At 35.6% G+C, this 25,947-nt stretch overlaps 2 protein-coding genes across 2 annotated transcripts in view; one reads left to right on the top strand and one right to left on the bottom strand.

Annotated features, from left to right (window-relative positions):
- LOC125660373 (uncharacterized) overlaps window positions 1-25,947 on the top strand; it is a 250,437-nt gene that overhangs the window by 212,932 nt on the left and 11,558 nt on the right. Inside the window, exons 19-29 of the mRNA XM_056149213.1 lie at window positions 146-303; window positions 586-942; window positions 2,831-3,215; window positions 11,633-11,770; window positions 19,918-20,383; window positions 21,561-21,775; window positions 22,328-22,450; window positions 23,334-23,438; window positions 24,171-24,282; window positions 24,660-24,772; window positions 25,264-25,413. Of these exons, the coding sequence (XP_056005188.1) occupies window positions 146-303; window positions 586-942; window positions 2,831-3,215; window positions 11,633-11,770; window positions 19,918-20,383; window positions 21,561-21,775; window positions 22,328-22,450; window positions 23,334-23,438; window positions 24,171-24,282; window positions 24,660-24,772; window positions 25,264-25,413 (2,322 nt within the window). The remainder of the gene's footprint in view (window positions 1-145; window positions 304-585; window positions 943-2,830; window positions 3,216-11,632; window positions 11,771-19,917; window positions 20,384-21,560; window positions 21,776-22,327; window positions 22,451-23,333; window positions 23,439-24,170; window positions 24,283-24,659; window positions 24,773-25,263; window positions 25,414-25,947) is intronic.
- LOC125658043 (uncharacterized) lies at window positions 5,707-10,230 on the bottom strand. The gene is made up of 3 exons (XM_048889080.2): window positions 10,120-10,230; window positions 8,650-8,783; window positions 5,707-5,915 (listed from the first exon to the last, which is right to left on the bottom strand). The coding sequence occupies exons 1-3, from the start codon at window positions 10,175-10,177 to the stop codon at window positions 5,775-5,777; spliced, it is 333 nt and encodes a 110-aa protein (XP_048745037.1). The 5' UTR covers window positions 10,178-10,230; the 3' UTR covers window positions 5,707-5,774.

Below are 25,947 nucleotides of genomic sequence, written 5' to 3'. Positions count from 1 at the left end.
GAATTTTTTTTAAACTTTTTTATATTGAATTAATTAGTTGGTGAGATATTTTGGACAATTTTGATAAAATAAAAAAAAATATGAGGATTCACATTTTTTTGTTGGCAAAACTATTTTTTTTACAAATCTCAATTTCATGTTGTAGTTCATATCGGACTACAATGGAGAAGATCGATTTATGACCAGAATAGGGGTGGGAGGACTGATTAACATGGACAAACTGAAACAGACCCACCACGTTCTGAATGATATAGCTCTGTTCCATTATCACGCCAAACAGCAGATTGACAACATCAGCTGCAGGTTAGTGAATATGGAGTTGTCTCCCTTCAGTAGAGCTGCTGTGAAAAGCTGTGTTTGTATTAAAGTTATCTTTCTTTGTCCTTATTTATTTTATTTAAAATCTGTATTTATGAACTTTTTAATGCATGGGTAGACCATATTTTAACATATTTACATTTGCACAACATGTAGTTCACTCGGAATGTTAATCTTGGTTTGCACATTCATTTTTGATTATTTTGTGAATGTGGTAGACAAAGTAATTCACGATGACATCTTTTTATATTGATCCCTTAATGACAGATCTGGCAGCAGTTTTGATTTTGAGAATGATGGGGATAGTGATTATGACCTTGACCTAGATTCTTACCAGCCAATTCGCCCAGTCTTCAGTGAACATGAGGTGATGATTGTCACTCCAAAAATGGCCACCCTGAGTCAGCACCACCTTCAGTGCATGCATCACGGTAGTACAATGGTGCATGTGGACAATGACAGCAGTCGATCCTGTATGTGTTACCTGAGGCTGGAGATTGACAACGCTACCCTCTCCTGGCACCGCCCGGGGTGGAGCTCTCTGGTAGGGAACACATGGTCTTACCCAGATTATGGTCAGAGAGGCGAGTCGGAGTCGGCATCTTCCCAAGTTCTCTGTTCTAGGTCAGTGGTGTTTGTTTGTACTCTGTAACTGTGCATTGTTTCTGGATATCATTTGATTAGCAATGATAGTTCTTTTACAAAACCAAATTTTGTTTAAAGACTATGTATTATCAAATGATCTATGATCATAAACTGACAAGTCTGCACTGTCAATTGTATTATATTTACACTTCCAATGTCTTTGCCTTCAAAATCTTTACAAATTGTAATGATGGCCATTTCTTCATGAATACGCTGCAGCTGTGAATGTGTATGAATCTTCATAAATCTAGTACATCTATTTTTACAGTTAGGAATTCCGACAGATATGATTGAAAGTAGAATGTAAATATAGGAATTTATTTGGTTCTGGTTGATTAAGTTTTGACAGAGTTGCGTGTCTTGGAATTTGGAAATTTCAAACAATTCAATTATCTTGGTTACAAATGGACATTTTGAATTAAGTTCAGGATATAGATATTACATCATAGGAATTTACAGGTCAAGTTACCATAATGTTTTGGTCTGCCCCTTGGACTTCGAAAAGTTTTAAACAATTCACACATTATCTTGGTCGTACATTTTTAATTGAAATTTAGGATATAGATATGTGATAATGCATAGGTCAAGCACAGTGAAACTTCTCTAAACCAGCCCCTCACAAAACCGGTTCTCCCTGAATATTGGCCGATTTTCAAAGTCCCGGCAGAAATCTTAACATTTCCTAACAAAGAAAGTCTTACAAAACCGGTCACCCCTGAAAACCGGACATCAGCCACTTTTTAAAATACATTTGTTAACAAACATGTGTAATTTACCCTTAAAATGCTGGCCACTTTTTGAAGACAAAAAAATTTTGGCCAGAGAGTGATCAAGATTGGTCAGGTGTGCAAATTTTGATTGGCCAGGTGGGAAATTATTGACTGGAGGTGTGAAAAACACCAGTGGCCTCTTTAATTTCTATTGTTTACCTGTGCTGTTGAGGGTGTTAAAGTGACACTTGGCTAATCCAAGTGACCCTTCTGAATTCTGTACAAAATGTGAAAAACGGTTGGGAACATATTGAATGAATCAAACACCATATTGTTGCACCATACTATTGTATGGATATAAGCGTTAGTTAATAATGAACAAACCCATGACTGCTAATGATAATTATTAAAAGATAAATTAATTTTCTTGGTTTCCATAGACTTAAAATTCCTTAGAAATAGTCAAATTACATTTTCATATTTACTACTGAACTTTTCACAAACGTCAAAACAAATTTGTTAATGATATAAGCGATGCATGTCAGCAGTTTTTATAGGTAAGAGGAATTCCAATAATAGGCCTCTGTGTTTTCTTTATGTATCCTGTTATAGATTTTCAGTTTAGAATTAGATGATTTCAGCGAGAATATTTCTTGTTATTTATAATTACCTGTAGGTACAAGTGGACTAATTTGATCTCCATCGATAATTAATCATTGGTCACCAGAACAAAGTGAACAGTGAGCTTTGTGAATATTGAGATAAAATGTCTCTAAATGCCAAATTCTTAGTAAACCGGCCACCCCTCTAAACCAGCCGTTTTCTGGGGGGGTTTTTGGTCTGAGAGCTGGTCGGTTTAGAGAAATTTTACTGTACTTGTCTGGGTCTGCTTGGATCATTTTTGGCAGAGTTATGGCCCTTAGGAAGGGGCATTCATGTCACGTAGATTGCATCTAAATTTCATTGAACCATTATAATCCTTGAACAATAATGTAGTAGCATTTAACCTTCCCTTTGAAATTTTTCAAGAAATATTTTTTGTTAAGTATTCAAATGGGCAAGTTTCATTGAACCATTAAAATCTTTGAACAATAATTTAGTAGCATTTAAACTTCCCTTCGAAAATTTTCTGGAATTTTTTTGTTTTTTTTGTTCAGGTATTCAAATGGGCAAGATGTGGATGACATGTTAGAGGATGGGTACATTGACCTCCGTCTGGTGAAGGCCGTGAATTCAGGGGTAGAGGAGTCCATAGACATTGCTGCCCTGTCCAAAAGGTACTGCATGGACAACCTGACTGCCCGCCATAATGTCATCTCCCTCCTGTATGGGGTGGGGCACTCGGAGAACAGGAAGCTGTATTTTGTGGCCCCCTACAACATGGCAAAGATTTGGTTGAGGGGACTGAGGAAGATTATCAACGCGTTTCAGAAGATGAGGTGGCAGACAGACAAGAGAATTCAGCATTTGAAGTTCCAGTATCTTCAGCTGTTTTACGAGGGTGAGAAGTGCCAAGGACCCACTCCAGCAGAGGCCATTAAGGTGAAATATTTATATTCATTCATTGGACAAGACCAGCAGAATTGAACATATTCCTCATCCTATAAACAGTGTCATTCACATATTTCTGAAATTTAACAAATTGTTCATCAACCAAATTACTTGTAGTTACAATGACAGACAAGTTGTCAGTGGTAACTTAAGTTTTAAATATCTAATCATGGCTAATGTATTAAAAGATTTTATATGAGACTTGATAACAGCGTAAGAATATTATGTGGTGAGATTAACAAGCAGAGTTATTCTGTTGGGACTGTTTAATACAGAAGAAAGATTTAATTCAGGGAACACACGATGTTAGAATATTTGTTAATAATTTGATAAGCTATGCTTCTCTGGTAAAGTATTGCGACCCACTCTCTTGGGAGAAAATGATGGTTGTAATAAGGAAAATTCCGTTTTTTGCTGCTGAATGAAATTTAATTAATGAGCCGACTGCCAGTAGCTTAGACATTTATTGTAGCATTTGCAATATTACAGGTTAGATGATTAGATTTTATTTCTAATCGAAGGAAATATGTCTATCAATAATGTGATGGCAAGTGTATGGAAATCAATATTTAAGGCATGTTTTACATGAACAAACCAGTTTTAGCTGGGGTAATGTTTATATATGAAATGTGAAACTTCTGATCATATACATGTGTATATTAATTATACACATCCAAAGATCTCTCACTAAATTGAAAAAACTTTTGGGAAAGGCTGTTTCTATATTTTTATGTCCCCAGCATCAAGAATATTTTTTTTTCAAAGATACAGTCTAGTAAATATCTAACTCTAAAGAACTCTTAAAGAAAATGGGCTTTGATAATTTAGTGGGTGTGTTAATTTAAGCACTGTAATGAAATCTATATAACGATGGAGCATGTATTAGGAATTTACTTAATGATAACTGTGCAATCTTCAGGTGCACTTTTGTTCTGCTTTTAGATATATTGTAGGAACCCTTTTCCCAGAAATTCTTAAAACATAGGTGAAAAAACAAAAAGTCACAGACTCTAAATAGCTGTTGACCAACCAAGGAGTTTTTGTAAAAGGATCTGACGGGTAGACAGGACAGTGACAAGAAAAAAATATTTGTAAATGATTTTTTTTTTCTCTCACACTTTGTGGAATCTTAGCATAGGGGACCTTTATAATCAAGTGGTGTTTCTTGTCTTAGGCATGGAAGAGTTATCTCCCTTGAATTCAGTGTGAAAACATCATAGTACCATCAAAGTTTCCCTGAAGTTAATTTCCGTCTACCATTGGGAATGGATACCCTTTCTTTTATTCAGGATTCCACACAAAATATAATAATCTCGTGATTCTGAATGAGTTACTACACTGGTTTGAGATTAAGGTTTGTGATGAGTATTTAAACAATTCATACTGCTATTACACTCCTTTGAAACATAGTTTACACTCATTAACAGAAGTAATCACTTTTAGCACTTTGTGCCCCACAACTCTGCATGGGTGTCATATATTCAGTTTCATATGAATAAATTTACAGTTGGCATGGTAATTTTATAGATTTGACATAAACTCGGGCCAGGGGAAGCCAGCCTGACTCGGCTAATTCATCAAAACTGACAGCACAGAACAGTAAACGACACAGCTAGGGCATCTCTGTCAGCTGTACAGGGAAATTGTGAGTGACTGTCCTGAGAACTCTGTGACTCTCTTACGTAAACGCAGAGATGTCGCAGCGAAAATGATTTTCATCACCAAGTGTCTATTTTTATTGAGGTCAAACACGTGAAGCATCTACTAGAAAAGCGGGACATTGGTCACGTGACTGAGCGGTTCTAATGATATCGTATTCCTAATGAAGCTGTCAGAAGTTTTTATGATTGTAAAGTACAGCACGTGCCCTACTCATATTAAACTAGAACTTTTGTTCGAATCATCCGTTAAATTCCTGATAAATGTTGGGTCATTGACATTTGACACAAAACTAAAAAATGTTAGCCATGGACCAGTATACGAATGAGAAGTTTTTCCAATATATAAAGTCAGTGAACCCATTGAAATCGACTTCCCTAAAAAAAAATCAAAGTTAAAATAATACATTTTCATTTTGTATGAAAAGAACAGACTGCCAGACCTGACTAGCTAAAATTTATTCTGGTTGATGAAGTTGGTTTTTATTCTGGTTGATGAAGTCGGTTTTATATGCTGTAGAATCATTAATATATTTCACGGGGACTCAATTTAGGGGACTTAGTGGGTACCCCTTTATCCCACGAATTTCAAACCGCAATAAAATACACAAACAGTTTTTAACTCTGTGATTTTATTGATATGCAGGTGCTAGTGTTATGATATGCAGAAACTATATCCATGAAATTATGTCCCAACCACCCTGCTCGAAGACCATAAGCGCCAAGCATAGGTCTAAATTTTGTAGCGCAGACCAACCAACATTCCAACCAAACTGTAAATTCTCCACAATCCATGAAAGATTGAGCTGTATGAATTGAAACGATTCCACAGAAATAACTTTTATTGTCAAAAAGATGTCAGTAATACACCGGATCTCGGTAGCTTGATCTTCTAAGAGATAGTGGCATAGACATCTATAGCAAGATGACCTCCACAGTAGAGGAGAGAATTTCCTGAACATCTCATCGTACATTTAGAAATACGGACGAGATTTCCGGAGAAGGTGTTACCACAGAAACACTCCTTCCCAAACTGTAAAAGATAAGAAACAAAATAATGGTCCACTGATTACAAAATTACAGTTAAACCTGTCTAATATGCACCTCTATAATCTGTTACACTGTATAAACTGTTACACTGTGAATTGCAATATATTCAAGACATTGCAAATTAGGGAGAAGGAAAGGGGGGGGGGGGTGCCCATGTATGTTAAACTGTGTGGTCCAACAACCTCTCTAACCTGACAAAAAATTGTCTCTCAGTGCATGTTATGTTGTATTAAACAGGTGAGGAAATCAGACAAATATATATATTTCATACAGTATAACATTAATTTGTAGAAGCATGTTAAATCTCTCAGCAGATATTCTAGTGTCAGCAAGTGTTTTGCCTTTAAATGAGACAACATTGGAAGTTTGTATGTTTTTTACGCCCCATTTGAACAATTTTCACTACCATAGACATACCAGCTTTAGATGAAGTTCCACAGATTTTGATCTCTGCTTGATGCTCAGGGCTGAAGCATTTAGGGTTCTTTATTGTGTCAACGCATACCAGGAGACGGGACCTCCATTTCTCAAGAGGGGAAGGAACAGTCACTAACTACTATAAACATCTTAGATCTGATGTGATGTCAGGATCAAAAATCAAATCTGGACCTCCTGTTTGTGACGCTAATATCCTAACCTCTAAGTTACTGCAACTGGTGCAGTAAATATCCTAACCTCTAAGTTACTGGTTCTAGTGCAGTAAATATCCTAACCTCTAAATTACCTCAACTAGTGCAGTAAATATCCTAACCTCTAAGTTACCACAACTAGTGCAGTAAATATCCTAACCTCTAAGTTACTGGTTCTAATGCAGTGAATATCCTAACCTCTAAATTACCACAACTAGTGCAGTAAATATCCTAACCTCTAAGTTACCACAACTAGTGCAGTAAATATCCTAACCTCTAAGTTACCGTGACTAGTGCAGTGAATATCCTAACCTTTAAATTACCTCAACTAGTGCAGTAAATATCCTAACCTCTAAGTTACTGGTTCTAATGCAGTGAATATCCTAACCTCTAAATTACCACAACTAGTGCAGTAAATATCCTAACCTCTAAGTTACCACAACTAGTGCAGTAAATATCCTAACCTCTAAGTTACCGTGACTAGTGCAGTGAATATCCTAACCTCTAAGTTACCGTGACTAGTGCAGTGAATATCCTAACCTTTAAATTACCACAACTAGTGCAGTAAATATCCTAACCTCTAAGTTACCGTGACTAGTGCAGTAAATATCCTAACCTCTAAGTTACCACAACTAGTGCAGTAAATATCCTAACCTCTGAATTACCTTAACTTGTGCAGTAAATATCCTAACCTCTAAATTACCACAACTAGTGCAGTAAATATCCTAACCTCTAAGTTACCACAACTAGTGCAGTAAATATCCTAACCTCTAAATTACCATAACTAGTGCAGTAAATATCCTAACCTCTAAGTTACCACAACTAGTGCAGTAAATATCCTAACCTCTAAGTTACCACAACTAGTGCAGTAAATATCCTAACCTCTAAGTTACCGTGACTAGTGCAGTGAATATCCTAACCTCTAAATTACCACAACTAGTGCAGTAAATATCCTAACCTCTAAGTTACCACAACTAGTGCAGTAAATATCCTAACCTCTAAGTTACCGTGACTAGTGCAGTGAATATCCTAACCTTTAAATTACCTCAACTAGTGCAGTAAATATCCTAACCTCTAAGTTACCACAACTAGTGCAGTAAATATCCTAACCTCTAAGTTACTGGTTCTAATGCAGTGAATATCCTAACCTCTAAATTACCACAACTAGTGCAGTAAATATCCTAACCTCTAAGTTACCACAACTAGTGCAGTAAATATCCTAACCTCTAAGTTACCGTGACTAGTGCAGTGAATATCCTAACCTTTAAATTACCACAACTAGTGCAGTAAATATCCTAACCTCTAAGTTACCGTGACTAGTGCAGTAAATATCCTAACCTCTAAGTTACCACAACTAGTGCAGTAAATATCCTAACCTCTGAATTACCTTAACTTGTGCAGTAAATATCCTAACCTCTAAATTACCACAACTAGTGCAGTAAATATCCTAACCTCTAAGTTACCACAACTAGTGCAGTAAATATCCTAACCTCTAAATTACCATAACTAGTGCAGTAAATATCCTAACCTCTAAGTTACCACAACTAGTGCAGTAAATATCCTAACCTCTAAATTACCATAACTAGTGCAGTAAATATCCTAACCTCTAAATTACCTCAACTAGTGCAGTAAATATCCTAACCTCTAAATTACCTCAACTAGTGCAGTAAATATCCTAACCTCTAAGTTACCACAACTAGTGCAGTAAATATCCTAACCTCTAAATTACCACAACTAGTGCAGTAAATATCCTAACCTCTAAATTACCACAACTAGTGCAGTAAATATCCTAGCCTCTAAGTTACCACAACTAGTGCAGTAAATATCCTAACCTCTAAGTTACCACAACTAGTGCAGTAAATATCCTAACCTCTAAATTACCACAACTAATGCAGTAAATATCCTAACCTCTAAATTACCACAACTAGTGCAGTAAATATCCTAACCTCTAAGTTACCACAACTAGTGTATGTAGAAAAATATATCAGTCTAGTCTATATAGGGAAACATATAAAACGATGACTAGTCTGCAATAGGAAAATATATAAAACAGAGACTAGTCTATGTAGGATAATATATTAAATTTACCTGGACTCCAAAATAAAGATAGTCCTTGCAGAATGCTTGGCAATGCCATGGACTGTTGACTTTCAGATTGCCGGCCTTTGCTCTTAACAATCTTCCATGCACTTCTTTCATGCAACCAAAGTTAACATATTTGTCTAAAAATCGAAACAGAAGATTTTGTTACAGTCAGGAACATTTTTTCCTTCAATATATAAGTAAACGGTAATTCAAAAAAAAAAAAAAAAATAGACTAACCTAGACTAAACCTGTGGGTTTATTTTTAGCTCACCTGTGCTGAAAGCTCAAGTGAGCTTTTCTGATCGTCTGTTGTCCGTCGTTTGTCCGTCTGTAAACTTTTTACATTTTAGACTTCTTCTCCAGAACCACTGGGCCAATTATAACTAAACTTGGCCAAAAGCATCCTTGGGTGAAGGGCTTTCAAGTTTGTTCAAATGAAGGGCCATGCCCCCTTCAAAGGGGAGATAATCACATATATGCAAAGATAGGGTGGGGTCATTTAAAAATCTTCTTCTCAAGAACCACTGGGCCAGAAGAGCTTAAATTTACATGAAAGCTTCCTGACATAGTGCAGATTCAAGTTTCGTAAAATCCTGGCCCCCGGGGTTAGGATGGGGCCACAATAGGGGATCAAAGTTTTACATACAAATCTATAGGGAAAATCTTAAAAATCTTCTCAAAAACTACTGGGCCAGGAAAGTGGAAATTTACATGAAATCTTCCTGACATAGTGCAGATTCAAGTTTGTTAAACTCATGACCCCTGGGGTTAGAATGGGGCCACAATAGGGGATCATAGTTTTACATAACTAATAAATTGAAAAAAAAAATATTTAAAAATTTTGTCCTTAAGAACCATTGGGCTAAAGAAGTATACATTTCACAAAAGCTTTCTGACATAGTGCAGATTGAAGTTTGTAAAAATCATGGTCCCCGGGGTTAAGATGGGGCCATAGTAGAGGATCAAAATTTTACATACAAATATATAGGGAAAATCATTAAAAATCTTCTTCTGAAAAATCACTGGCCAGTAAAGTTTACATTTACATGAAAGCTTCATGACATTGTGTAAAAATCATGGCCCTCGGGAGGAGGTTGAGACCACACTAGGGATAAAAGTTTTACATGCGAATATATAGGAAAAATCTTTAAATATGTGCCTAGGTGACTCAGATAAGCGATGTGGCCCATATAAGGCCTCTTGTTTTTGGCATGAAATAGAATGGATTTTTTTTAGATGTTTCAAGTATTACCACAGTATTGAAATAAGACACAAGTCACAAATGAAAGGTGAAGACAACGAACAGTTATCAATCTTATAACTCCTATAAGCAATACAAAATAGAGAGTTTGGCAAACACAGACCCCTGGACAAACCAGAGGTGGGATCAAGCGCCTAGGAGGAGTAATTGTTATTATAGGCCTAATCATATATAGAGACATAGGAGCATAAAAAAAACCTGTAGACTATTACCTGCTAAAGTCCTGCAGACCAGTAGAGTGCAAAGGAGAAGAAGGGATTTAACCATCATTTTAACAGCCTCCTGCGAGTTCTAGGCTAGCGATTCATTATATACCATATTATCACACAGAATGTTACATACCATAAAAACATAAAAGTGCAATTGTGGTGATGTAAGTAAACAAATTCTGAACTGAAAGGATTTTTTGTTGATTATCGCTTGATTTACGTGGTTTTTACGAGTCAAAATTCTGTTGTGTTTGCCACTGTAGCATCTCTGACGAGCAAACGTGTGGGTCGTAATAGGGGCTTGTCAAGAAGTTTCCTTTGACTATGAGATATTGCCCTTTTCATTTCCACTAAATTTTGCATTTGAAAATCGTATATTTTTAAAAAATGATATATTTGGTACTCATAAAGTTAATTAATATCCTTGCTTTTTAAAATACACTTTTTCTTCACAGGTTTTTCATATTTTAAAAAAGCCATTACACATGAAAAAAAAATTACCCAAGTTTTCGGTATCAACTTGCAGTATTTATTTTTGTGGAGGTTGTACTTCCAATCATTATCTGTATTCCCCATTCAGATGTTTACAATCTTACCATATAGATATTTACAATCTTACCATACAAATATTTACAATCTTACCATCTTTACATTCTTACCATACAGATATTTACACGTCAGTATTTATTTCCCTACATATATTGACGGTATTTGTTTTCTCTACAGATGTTAACAGTATCTATTTTCCATACAGATATTAATAGTATCTATTTTCATGTACTTATATTGACAGTGTCAATTTCCCTACAGATATTGACAGTGTCTATTTTCCGGTACAGATATCAACAATGTCGATTTTCCCTACATATATTGACAGTGTCTATTTCCCCTACAGATATTGACAATGTCTATTTCCTCTACAGATATTGACAGTATCTAATTTCCCCAACATATATTGAAAGTGTTGATTTTTCCTACAGATATTGACAGTGTCTATTTTTCCTATAGATATTGACAGTGTCTATTTCCCTACAGATATTGACAATGTCTATTTCCCCTACAAATATTGACAGTATTTATTTTTCCTACAAATATTGACAGTGTCTATGTCCCCTACAAATATTGACAATGTCTATGTCCCCTACAGATATTGACAGTGTCTATTTCCCCTACAGATATTGACAGTATCTATTTTCCCCTACAGATATTGACTGTCTATTTCCCCTACAGATATTGACAATGTTTATTTTTCCTACAGATATTGACAGTGTTTATTTTCCTGTACATATATTGACAGTATCTATTTTTCCTATAGATATTGACAATGTCTATTTCCCCTACAGATATTGACAGTGTCTATTTCCCCTTTAGATATTATTGACAGTATCTATTTTCCCCTACAGATATTGACCATGTCTATTTCCCCTACAGATATTGACAATGTCTTTTTCCCTACAGATATTGACAGTGTCTATTTTCCCATACATATATTGACAGTATCTATTTTCCCCCTCAGATATTTGGAGGTAGACGATGGCAGGGAGGCCCACAGTTAGTTGGCAACCAAGAAATTCCAGTGTCCTTCAAAAGAACACCAAGCTTTTTTTCCACAGCCAAGCCGAAAAAGTCCACCAACAGCATGACCTCCTACAAAGTAAGTCAAGTACAAAGGCCTCTACAGTAAAACCTGTTTTACCCATTGGCATTGAGCGATTGGTTAGCCCGAGCAAATAGTCATAACAAACCACATGACTTTGTAATAAACAAGTTTTTACTGTAGTGTTAATGGTGATATATTAGAGAGGTGCAATATTTAGGAATGTTAATAGAATCAAAGGATGTTTAATGTTTATGACTTCAAGATCGAAGATTGGGGACTTGTTTATGTTGAAGATGTCTTTTGTTTTATCTTTCTGTCTATTTACCTTTATATTTCTGTATCTACCTTTATCTTTCTGTATCTACCTTTATCTTTCTGTCTATCTATCTTTTTCTTTCTGTCTATCTATCTTTTTCTTTCTATCTATCCATTTTTATCTTTCTGTCTATCTTTTTCTTTCTATCTATCTATCTTTTTCTTTCTTTCTATCTATCTTTATCTTTCTGTCTATCTACCTTTATCTTTCTATCTATCTTTCTGTCTATCTGCTTGAACCTCTTGTCATAACTTTTGAACTTTACAAGACAACATCACTTCAGACTTTGTGAAACACAAGGTCAAGTTCTGAGCTATATGATGTAAAGGTCATTTTTCAGGATCAAAGGTCAAAATAACCATGGTTGGACTTGGTTATGGTGTGCAGTGAGATAGTGCCTTACCAACACATCTTGTTAGAAGTGAATTGTGTATTCAGTTTAATTTATAGTTTCACATTTGTGTAATGTCTGCAGAGAGAGTGTGTGCAGTGGTATCAGAGAATGAAAGAGGAAGCTGGGGTCCTAGCAGACGTCCTGACTAGTTAAATCTGAATCTCTGTCATCATAGAGATTTATGATAATGGGATGCTTGTTGGAAGAAAGATTTATTGAAAGTTCTAAATATAATTTTGACAGAGGAATATTGGATTGAATCTGGTTCTTGTAATGAATGGTTTTCATTTGGTAAAGGTTAAAGAAGCCCATGGAATGGAAGTTCTGTTCTGGGGAAAATGTTTTATACAACTGCATGGTTTCTGTCTTCCTCATAATGAAATTTTACATTGAACTAACCTTTATGACATTTGAAATTTACATGAAGAAAATTGTGATTGGTCAATAGGAGAGGATATCTTGGTATAAAATATCCATTGATATTTGCTAAGTTTCTTTCAGGAATTTCTTTATATAAGGCCAGATTTATATTATAAAATTTAGAAATGATGATTTAAATTCCAAACAGAAAACTATTTTTACGTTGATGGGGAAGAGAATTACGCCAATGAAGGGAGTAAGATATCTGTGTTCGCTGGTATTAGGAGCGATTTTTGTTTTTCTCTGTTGGTGTGTGGTATACAGACTGTTTGTTTGCTGGTCGTGTTTATCAGGCGATGATGTATTTTTGTCCAATAACAAACATTTTCTGTAACAGGAGGATATTTCCCTTCACATTTCTGGTAAGTTAATATACGAGTAAGACCTACTGAATACAAACACTGCCCAAACAAATCCACAGTTATAACCGAGGGCCTGGTCAGTTTAGCGTCAGTTCCAATGTTATAACCGAGGGCCCGGTCAGTTTAGCGTCAGTTCCACTGTTATAACCGAGGGCCCGGTCAGTTTATCATCAGTTCTGACCAAACATATCCGCTGTTATAACCGCGGGCCCGGTCATTTTAACGTCGGTTCTGCCCAAATAAATCCACTGTTAAAACCATGGGCCTGGTCAGTTTAACGTCGGTTCTGACGGATCAATGAAACATATAATTACAAGGAAGTAAATGTAATGGTATCTATCAGTTTGCTGTAAATAAGGAGACTTTTAGATGTTTGTTTGCTTTCAGGAATATTAAGTACTAAATCAAGTCAAAATATCACTGTAAGTGTAAAATTTCTGGAATAAATTAAAGTGTACCTGTATGAAAGTACTAAAGCAAGTCAAAATATTCCTAGAAGTGTAAGATTTATGAAGTAAAATAACATGTACTTTATGCTGCCCTAGATAGCAAGGCACCATGATTTTTACGTAGCGGACTTATATAGGTAGTGCCTGCTGTCCAATCCTATTGTGAATTTTCATAATAAAATACTGTTTGAATTAACTGTGATTTTTAAACTTTAAAAAAATGTTATTAATTTACACTGAAATCATACATCTGGCATGGTCGCTAATTTGGGAACTTTAAAAAATATGGCAAGCTGAAAATGTTTACAAAAATTTTGCGATTTTGATTTGAAGTGCAGCTAGAGGAAATCTTACTGAAGTTTAGAATAAAGCGGACGTAAAACTGTGAATTTAAAACTGCTTGAAATCAATATAAAGCAAGAAATTGTGAAAATGAGTAAATTTTTCTAGTGAATTTACAGCTGTATACAGTAGTAGGCTATTAACCAGACATCAGAGTGTTGAACTAATATGTTCCTGCAGCCATGCAATGCATTACCACATCAGAGAAAAAATCTCAAACTTAAGTTTGAATTTTTATTTGAGCAGTCAAAATTTGATCAAAATCTCAGACTTAAGTCCAAGTTTTTTTTTTTTTTTTAAAGTTTCAAAATAAAAATATGTCCTAATTATTAGTACCCCCCCCCCCCCCCAGAATTTCAAGTGTATAAGATGGCCTTGATGTTCATGTTAATGACCTTGTTTCATCAGAGACAATGCCTCCTCTAACCGAATATTCATACCAAGTTTCATGAAAAAGTAGTGTTGCAAATGATACTGAAAGAAAATGTGAAATATTTGTTTTATGCCTTTTAAAATATGTGAACTTCCTGCCTGCAATAGCTAATGTTATAATTATGTAAATATGTAAAACTTGCTCATACCCAATGGTTCGTTGACCATATAACCCCACCTCAAGTCTATGTGATAGCATGATTTTTCAGACTTTCCCTATTAATAGGCCAAGTCCAAATTGATTTATGTGAAGAACTTTGTGGAAAATTTATGTTTTTATTGGCAATGACACCCACTGTACATAAAATCTGTCAAATTGTCCTGGACAAGAGTTTCATTATCGGCTTTTCTACAAGAAGATTCTTACAGTCCCTCTCTCTGAGGATGATGTATTCGGTGGCAAATTGATTATACAGGGCCAAATGGGTTATTACAATTCTCTGGGGCCGTCCTCTCAGAGGACTAGAGAAAACACCGAGTGACAGCTTGGGACGATATTTTCTCCAATAATGAGATCCCCCATGTTATTCCAAACAGGTTTCCATGATTACTTGTACAAACAGCCTAAAATGTAAGGTTTTCTTGCAACAGGCACATTAATCATGGATTTCTGAAAAAGGAAACTCGAGCTGTTCCTGGGGAATTTCTGGTATTCATTATAACATGTTCTTTAAGATAATGTTTTAGATGGAAAATTTCTCAGAATTGTTCCAAATGTGTCCTTAATGTGTAAACATCTATTTAAAGGAATGTAAAATTAAATCATTCACTAGCGCATATAGAATCCAAGTCTTTAAATTTCTTTTGAGTTTTTCTGAAAGAAACTTAGGTATCCGGTGTCCTCCGTTTATCTGAATATGCTGTCAGAGGTGTGCTAACCTGCCGGAGTTTTCCTATCTACCAGAGTTCTCTTAACCTACCAGTCTCTTATCTATCAAGAGTTTTCCTAACCTTCCTGGGTTTTCCTATCTACCAGAGTTGTCTTAACCTTCCTGAGTTTTCCTATCTACCAGAGTTGTCTTAACCTTCCGGAGATTTCCTATCTACCAGAGTTGTTTTAACCTACCGGAGATTTCCTATCTACCAGAGTTGTCTTAACCTTCCTGAGTTTTCCTATCTACCAGAATTGTCCTAACCTATTGGAGTTTTCCTATCTACCAGAGTTGTCTTAACCTTCCGGAGATTTCCTATCTACCAGAGTTGTCTTAACCTTCCGGAGATTTCCTATCTACCAGAGTTGTCTTAACCTACCGGAGATTTCCTATCTACCAGAGTTGTCTTAACCTATCGGAGATTTCCTATCTATCAGAATTGTCCTAACCTTCCGGAGTTTTCCTATCTATCAGAATTGTCCTAACCTATTGGAGTTTTCCTATCTACCAGAGTTGTTTTAACCTACCCGAGTTTTCCTATCTACCAGAGTTGTCTTAACCTTCCGGAGTTTTCCTATCTACCAGAGTTCTCTTGACCTACTTGAGTTTTCCTACCTAAGGGACTTAACCTACCTAGCTTTAATCCAGTGATTATAAGATCATTTTAAGCACTGTACACCCCTTTTTCTATTTGAGTCAAATTCTCAAAAGACAGTAAGCCCTACAAACAATTACTGACTGCAAGGGGTGGGATGGAGGACATTTTTATCTTCTAGCTAGCTCTCTCCTTGTAAATACATGTACTTTTGAATATTCCTGGATTTGCTTTGGTGCAATGTGGGTTTTTTTTTAAAGGGAGGGGTGTCTGTTTAGAATGTGTGTATCAATGAATCATTTTCACAGCTGCTAAAGGAACATAACCAAAACCAATAATCAAATATGTAGAGCCACAAAAATTCTATTTACAATGCTCTTCAGACAAGACTGCTTGCAGAAAAGAAAAAATGCAGCAGGTCTGTGAGAGCTGAGGAATATAGGAAGACTGGAACAGATGTGTGAATCTTATCCAAAGAATTGATGTTAAAGGAAATTAACATTAGTAATATAAATTAAGGATTTTCCCTCTATATGAAATAATACATTAGGAGACTGAACAAGTTGAATATTCATGTCTACTTCCAAATGTAGATGAAAACTGAACAAGAGCAGAAAAACATTTAGATATGGTCAAGAGATTGATTCATATTGACATGTCTCGTGGAACTGAAGCAGCCAGGAGGGATGTTAGCTGGTATTGGATTCATTTCTGATGTTTTTCTTCCATGGCTGGCTATTTAATTATCAGGGAATTATGGGTATTAGCAACAGAAAGTGGGGACAAAACCTTGCTCTGATTCATAAGATCAAATGGCTTTCTGATGAGGATGCGTTGTTAATTTATCTTACGACCCGCAAGTCAACCTGTTCAAACAATAGGATTGTAGCTACTGTGATGTAGTTTTTTCCCCCTCAGTTTGGATTAGATTTCTTGGTGTTACACGATGTGTTAACTTTGGGGATTTATCTTTTTTTTTTATAATTGCTACAATTGTTCTCTCATTTGCTATGGTAAGTTGGATATATTTAACTAGTAAACTTTTTATTTCTTTCTCAGTTTTTGATGATGGACACATTATATGTTAGACTGTAGAAGAACTAATCATGCTCTTTTGATTCTAACTTATCAGGTTACAGATGCCTCAAATATGTCAATTAGGTCGTGGCAGTTTGAGTACATTTTAATGTGGTTTTTTTTAAAATCAGTACGAACACTAAAATTAGAATTGATATCAACATTATTGTCTTTCTACAGCATTCATTCATGATTCCTGTATAATATGTAGTACACGGTAAAATATGCTTACATTGATGTGCAGAGAACAAACAATTACAGTAAAACACGCTTATAGTGAAGTGCTGGGGACAAACAATTACAGTAAAACACACTTATAGTGAAGTGCTGGGGACAAACAATTACAGTAAAACACACTTATAGTGAAGTGCTGGGGACAAACAATTACAATAAAACATGCTAATTGTGAAGTACAGGGGATGAACAATTACAGTAAAACACACTTACAATGAAGTACAAGGGACAAATAATTATAGTAAAACACACTTATAATGATGTGCTGGGGACGAACAATTACTGTGACAGTAGAACATGCTTATAATGATGTGCTGGGGACGAACAATTACTGTGACAGTAGAACATGCTTATAATGATGTGCCGGGGACAAACACATTTGATTCGTTATAGACATTACTCGTATTTGTTATTTCTAATTAATTCATAATGTTTAAAATTACAGGGAATGAAAGTTTCTTCGCTGTAATTATGTTATACTGCGTAACATTTCAATTCTCTCCGTACAGGTATTTTCGTATTTGGTTGTCAATTCTGAATCTGTTTTCACTCAGTTTTGTTTAATTCCCTATTGTAATGTCCAATTGATTTCAAATTGTGATGGTCAAGTTTTAATTTCACAGTTGTACAATGAGAAAACAAGTTGTCAATAACATCAGAACAATGATATTCGTGACTGTGAAGCTGGTTATATATAATTACGATGGCTGGAGATGCTCTCTAATCTTAAAATGTTATTTCCAACCCAGCAGCATCATGTTGTACACACATAATCCCTTTATCTTAATTTGAAACTGAAACAGATGACTATAAAATGCTGCAATGCTGTGGGCCAGTCTCTCAGTTCGTGAAACCTTACAATAGACTTCTCGGTCTGGTGTTCTTAGTGTGTGCATGCTCCGACAATGATGCCAAAACTGGAAAATGTAGTTTCTGATTGAATTTTCTTTATTAGTTTTTAAAGACATTTGGAATGTGGTAATGATTAGTTTCAGTGAATATTGAAAAGAGTCTTCATGTGAATATGCAGTGGTCTCCATTGATCATCCATAAATCAGTTAAATAATGTTGCTTCATACTGGCAGAATTCTGAGCATTGGTAGTGGGAGGATTGAATTCGTTGACATGCTGAATTACCCAATGAGCTAGTATATGGAGAAAAAGGTTATTTACGATCTTCTAAGCAATAAAACAATTAAGAACTACGATGTAACAAAATCTTTAGCTCACCGAGATATAATGTCCTGAGAAATATTTTTATACCGATGGCTCTGGGATAGAATAGGTCCTCAGTACTCTTTGCTTGTTGTACGAGGTGACTAAATTGGGCTGCCTTTCGTATGACACTGCAAAACCTGAGGTCCTGTGTCACAGCAGGTGTGGCACGATAAAGTTCCTTTCCTTGCTCAGTGGCCATAAGCACCGAGTGTAGGCCTAAATTTTCCAGCCCTTCACTGGCAATAACGTCTCCATATGAGTGAAAGATTCTCAAGAGGGACGTTAAACAATATACAATCAATCAATCATACCCAACTGGCAGAAGCAACATTTTCTGTGGACAGCTGATAAATTTTTTTTAGTTTACCTGAAGCGAGCCTTTCTGATTGCCTGTTGTCAGTCCATCCATTTGTGTGGCTTTCTGTCAGTATACTTTTCACATTTTCTTCTTCTCCAGAATCACTTGTCAATGACTGATACCAACCAAACTTGGTACAAATCATCGTTTGGTGAAGGGGATTCATATTTGTTCAAATGAAGTGACAATCCCCCTTCAAAGGGGAGATAATTAAGAAAAGGAAAAAATAAGGTTGGATCATTTAAAAAATCTTATGCACAAGAACACTTGGGCCATAAAAGTTTAAATTTGCATATAAACTTTCATAAGTTGTGTAGATTCCTTATGGTGAGAACTTACATTTCATATATGATCTTTAGCCTTGGGAGTTTGGTCCAAATTTAAAAATTTTAACCTTGCTCAACTTTTGAATAGTGAATGTTTCATGTTTCAAATAAGATTTCCATGTGACAAAATCTCTATTGTTATACCAAATTTTCTAGACTTGTGACTTTGACCTACTTTTAAAAAAACCTAACCTATCTAATGTCTCCTGAACTATTTAAGGTAGGGTTTTCATATTTTGCATATAGATTCTTTTTGGCAAGACCTTTTATATGATACAATGATGTTTGACCTTGACATACTTTTAATAAAACTTAACCTATGCAATATCTTTTGATTTATTTAAGGCAGAGCTTTCATATTTTATTTCATACCATGATTTGTGACCTTGACCTTCTCCTAAAACAACTAGTCATGTTGAAACAAATTCAGTTATGGTGTGACCCTTTTGGAGCTAGATTGGGGTAAAAAAAAATTCATGGAAATAAATATTTAAAAAAGATCTTTAAAAATCACAAACGCTGAATGACAGGAATGCCATGGTAACTCAGGTGAGGAATGTGGCCCATGGGTCTCTTGTTTCTAGATTGTTTAATTTCAAATGAATTATTAACCCAATATGATTTAAATTATCAATAAAGTTACTTTTTCACTCCAGTGGCTCAAACCACACAATAACAAATTTACACATGTACTGCTCATTCCCACACGAATTTCACCATGCTGGGAGGCTCCGTTTCTTCTGGCAATGCTTGTTATGACAAAGTACTGAAATTTCAAATGTGTAATGTGTATTATTATTATACAGGAGAGTCCAAAGTCAGCACCGACAGTAGTAAATACACCCCAAAAACAGAAGGAGAAATCCCTCCACAACCAGAAGAATTCACCTAGTCCCTTAAGACAAGCCAAATCCGACATGAACCACTCATCCAACAGTGCCAGTGATCCGAACCTAAATCAGAACTTTAAGCTCAGTCCCAACCTAGGATTCCGACCTCGGAGTTCTACTTTCAGTTTCACCAACCGCTACAGGATGAAACGGCGGAGAATTTCCCTCGGAGTGGGTACAGGGGATAACAAAATGAGTTCCATTACACATTCCACTCAGCTAACATTCCTGGACTTTGTAGATTTGTTTAAAGCCTTTGGACTACGCTGTAGGAAGGATTTAAAGGATTTGTTTGAGCAGTTTGCCATGACACCCAAACCAAATGACAAGGACATTCCATTGAACAGAACACAGAGTTACATTCCTCCCAGCAATGACACATGTGAGTTCTATTTTCAAATGTTCATTCAATAATGCACCTACCACCAACATCTTTCAAAGCATACAGGAATGAAATTCTAGGTGTATTTGTAGATACTTTACATTTGGCAAGTACTGTAGATTCCTTATTTTACGTGAGTACTTACTACAGCAAAATGACTCGTATACATCAAATCACATGAACATGAATTTGCTTGTCGTCTGTTAATCAAGAGTTCTTGCATATATTTTAGCACCAGAAAATTAAAAGGGAGAAATTTTCTTTTGTGAGTGATGCCTCTCATGAAATTATGGGATAATAAATTCCTTGCATATATTTAGGAATCTACAGTAGGTAGGTCAAGGTCAAAGCTTTATTCCAGGTCAAAGTGAAAGTCATATATCCAGGTCCATGTTGACAGTATTGTTTTACACATTTTCCTTGATGCGTGCTGTATGAAAGTTATCTTGATTCTTTATAGTGAAAATATCTGCACACAACCAGTTGTGCCTAATTTTAAAATAGATACCGTGTATGTAATTATTTTAGTATAATTGAAATTTGATGCAATGGAAGCTGGTGTACTTTTTACGAAATCATGAATTAACCCTCTTTTTTTATGTGTGATAATGAAGATGCAGCTGTAAATTAGTGCTCATGCTCACCATCAAAGATGCTGAAAATATGAATTTCATTCAAATAAGCACACATGTAATATTTCAATTCACTTTTAGAACATTAAAATTTTAAGAAATATATTTCAATTTTGAAAATACACAAGGGCATGAACTGTGGCGCTTCACACCAGGATGTTTGATGAAGCTTGTTAGTGTTTCATGATAAGTATACAGTTCGTGCCCTCATATATTTTCAAAAAATGAAATTTATTTTCTATTTTTACATTCTACTTTCATTTCTGTCCAAATTTACAGCAGTTAAAATAGACATACTATTTCTATCAAGATTCATACAATAATTGTTCACATCTGCATTGCATTCATGAGGAAATGGCTATCATTGCAAATGATAAAAGAAGATATCAAAGGCAAAAACATTGGAAACAAATATTGTAAAACAGTGTATTATTGCAGTTAGAGGGACAGTCCAAAGATGTCGTTATATTTGTGACATTGCTTCACTATAAACAGATATTCGATATAACTGCTTCTGGAGTAACCTAGTTTGATTGTATAAACAGGTATAATAACCAGAAACAGTGCGTATGATCTGACCAAGGACAACCAGCAGAGAAGAAAGATCTGCGATGCTCTCGCTGTAGCTAGCATTGTAGCTAACTGTGCAGGAGTAGAGTCCAACCAAAATCGATGTCTGGGGCTCCGAGAATTCCGGGAATTCCTGGAGGATTACCAGGAGGAACACCTGGAGGATGAGGACATTATAGAGCTCATCCAAGTAAGACACACACACATACTAACACATGCACATGTGTACACACACATGCACACACTCGCTCACACACACACATCTGCATGTGTACACGAGAACACTCATGCTGCAGCACACTCATACTCCAGACGAGAACTGCCAGCAGATTATCTTAATTTTACTCCATGCAGCTAGTTCGAAAGTGGGTTGTTTTTTTTTAATCAATGTTGATGCTTGATAGATTTATTTTTTTTCTCTATCTGTTACATCAATAAATCATTCTTAAGTATGGAAATTATTTCGTATTTTTATAATTTATCATCCCTAATTTTGAATCCACTGTACAAAACCTTTCACACAAATAACTAATACAGAAATTGGACTCACTTTCCAAATCCAACACAACAACAGAGGCAGTATTATGTGTATTGACATACAGATTTTTGTAGAATTCCTGAATTGCAAAACGGCTCAATTTAGAGACAAGATAAAATGACTGTCAGGCTAGGCAACTTGTTATTTGATAACAATGAGGCCTTTAATAGTTGGTTAATTTGGGAATGTTGATTTGATTTACAGAGACATGAAGCAGATGCCAACCTGAGGAAGAGCTGCTGCCTGTCGTTCGAGGGATTCGCTCGGTTCCTTATGGACAAGGATAACTACGCCTACTTGTATGAAAAAACCAAGCACAACGATGAGGTGAGGGGGCACAGTTAGAGGGGTTTCTCATGTCTCAGGGTTGTTAGTTTTTAAGCAACAGGTGGTTGATGTCTCATGCACTATTTCTGTAAAATCATTGCATTTGATAAAAATGAATAATCATCAGTTTTGTGCATTCTTTTCATTTTGTTTATTCACAATTGAATTAATAATTCTGAAGAGCATGTTTTAAAATCACTCAGTCACGGGTGCTATAAAAGTTTTACAACTTCATTGCGACGTAATTCATGGCTTCTTTGTTGTTTGTTTTGGGGTCTTTTTTTTGTGTGTGTTATTTATTTATTTTTAGGGGGACAGGGTTGTTTTACACCAGAGATCAAATATCAAGGGCATATTGATTTTTTGGCTGTCTGTTTCATAATCCACAATGTTAACCTTGGCCAAAACTTTAAGCCAATATATTAGACAGAGAATTATTGTTTGTTAAAAAAAAAATTGACAAAATCAAAGCTCTATGTCATACAGCAGTTGAAATCAAAGGACTTATTGAAGATTAACTTCGGCCATAATTTCAATCTATGTGTATGCAATATTATAGACTTCCTATTTAGTCAATAAAAAAGCCAAGGTCAAAACTTTTATTGTGCAACATTATATGTCAAGGGCATTGAAGGTCAAACTTCCTACAGTAGGATTTGGTCACATTTTGGAATATTTGTGTTTCATAAATACACCTTGTGTAGAATTTAAAAAGTAAGAACAATGTGTCAGTTTCATAGATCTTTTCATTAAGACTGTAAATTGATTTTTAAGTTGATCTGATAGCAGTTACCCACAACATCTTAACCCACAAGACATTGGTGTGTAGTATGATTTCTAAGTGCTAACATTTGTCTGATGATAAGATTGGTGTCATTATCAGGACATGGACCACCCTCTTTCTCACTACTATGTCGCCTCCTCCCACAACACGTACCTGACCGGACATCAGCTGACCGGAGAATCATCAGTAGAACTCTACAGTCAGGTAGGTTAATCATTGTTAGAACTCTATAGTCAGGTAGGTTTATCATTAGAACTCTACAGTCAGGTAGGTTTAGTCATTGTTAGAACTCTACAGTCAGGTAGTTTAATCATTGTTAGAACTCTACAGTCAGGTAGGTTTATCATTAGAACTCTACAGTCAGGTAGGTTAATCATTAGAACTCTACAGTCAGGTAGGTTAATCAGTAGAACTCTACAGTCAGGTAGTTTAATCATTGTTAGAACTCTTCAGTCAGGTAGGTTTATCATTAGAACTCTACAGTCAGGTAAGTTTAATCATTGTTAGAACTCTACAGTCAGGTAGTTTAATCATTGTTAGAACTCTACAGTCAGGTAGTTTAATCATTGTTAGAACTCTTCAGTCAGGTAGGTTTATCATTAGAACTCTACAGTCAGGTAGGTTAATCATTGTTAGAACTCTACAGTCAGGTAGGTTTATCATTGTTAGAACTCTACAGTCAGGTAGGTTTATCATTAGAACTCTACAGTCAGGTAGGTTTATCATTAGAACTCTACAGTCAGGTAGGTTAATCATTAGAACTCTACAGTCAGGTAAGTTTAATCATTGTTAGAACTCTACAGTCAGGTAGGTTAAGGTACAGTACTGTTGATGGTTTGGCATGATGTATTTATTTACAGATGTTGTTGATGTGTTGACATGTTTTATTTATTTACAGATGTTGTTGATGGGTTGACATGTTTTATTTATTTTCAGGTGCTGTTGATGGGGTGTCGATGTGTAGAGTTGGATTGCTGGGACGGAGATGATGGTGTGCCCATTATTTACCATGGACACACTCTCACCACCAAAATATCATTCAAGGCAAGTTATTTTTAAATTTTAAAACAGTATAACAAATTTCATTGGATAAAGGAATGCAGATTTGCTCATTTCTGGGGGGATTTAATTTTCCTGTCGGAGACATTCCAGGATTGCTAGTAAGCTTTTGGAAAGTTCTAGAAAGTTTGGTTTTATTAAATCATTAAGTATGAAAAATTTTAAGCAAGAATTTGATTAATTTTTCATGAACTCACAATGTCTGCAGACTACACAAAACATTGTATTGGAGAAAAGTGACAGATTTTCTTTAGTACATTTTCATAGTAACCTTTTTCCTGAACATTTAGATCGTGTGTAGTATGATCCTTAACAAGGTTTCTTTGTGTAAGATAATTTTCGATTTTAATTTTTTCCTACAGGCAGTGGTAGAGGCCATTAATAGAAGTGCGTTTGTGACATCACCTTATCCGGTCATTCTGTCCATAGAAAACCACTGCTCCATTCCACAGCAGCAGAAGATGGCCCAGATTTTTACAGTACGTGTACTTCCATTATTACTAGTGATTACTACCACTGGTATTATTGGAATGAGTAATGCTTGCTTATCATAATTAGGGCCCCACACATTAAAACAATATTACCTGTCATTTTGGTGTCGGAAAAGTGGGATTTACTATTTTAATGACAGAAAAAAATAAGGTATATAAACTTTTCTTAATGATATTTGTGTTAGAAAACCTTTTCAAAGGCTCTGAATGAAGCAAAATTATTGCCTTCGCATACTAAAATTGATTTCTATACAATGCTATATACCAAATAGAACCAAAATCTTTATTCTGATAAAATTTTGATTTTATCAATGATTACTTACAAAACTATCATAATAACACATTTTTGCAACAAAATAAAATTTCAGATTAAGAGCTAATATTGCTTTAACACCAAATCTGTTCAAAGCAAAACAATCGGAAGATGGAGCTCTGAATGTGGATTGTATGTTTGTATAAAACGTCTGTTTTATTTGTAGTCTGTCTTTGGGGATAAATTGGTGACCTCTCTTCTGTTTGAGACGGATTTTTGTGAAGATCCACAGCTTCCATCACCATGCCAACTAAGAAACAAAATTTTAGTCAAGAATAAAAAGATTCGAGACTTTGACACATATCCGTTGAAAAAGGTGAGTTTTTGTTTAACATATAGATTAATTTCATTATCAGTGTATCCAAACACAAAGGTCGAAACCTTTGTTTATTCCATGAACTCTTCATTGAATTGTTTTCACAATGAAATGTAATAATTAATGGAGTCCAGCTCCTGACCAGGGATTCGCAGTGACATCACAAGACACATTTTAGTACCTCGTTGGGAATTGGGTTAGAATAGGTCCTCCGTGCCTCTTGCTTGCTTTAAGAGGCGACTAGATGGGGCGGTCCTTTGGATGAGACTGCAAAACCTGAGGCCCCATGTCACAGCAAGTTTGGCACAATAAAGATCCCTCCCAGCTCTAAGGCCATAAGCGCTGAGCATAGGCCTAACATTTGCAGGCCTTCACCAGCAAAGGTGACCTCTCCATATGAGTGAAAAGTTCTGGAGAGCGATTTTAAACAATATACAACAAACCACACTACCAGTGAGTCTATCTCATCCAGGGACTCACTGTGACATCACAAGACACACTTCTAGTGAGTTTATCTCATCCACAGACTCGCTG

Source organism: Ostrea edulis, chromosome 9 (genome assembly GCF_947568905.1).
Source record: "Ostrea edulis chromosome 9, xbOstEdul1.1, whole genome shotgun sequence".
Taxonomy (NCBI): Eukaryota; Metazoa; Mollusca; class Bivalvia; order Ostreida; family Ostreidae; genus Ostrea; species Ostrea edulis.
Note: the sequence above shows the minus strand (reverse complement) of the source record. Positions and strands in the feature narration are given on the sequence as shown.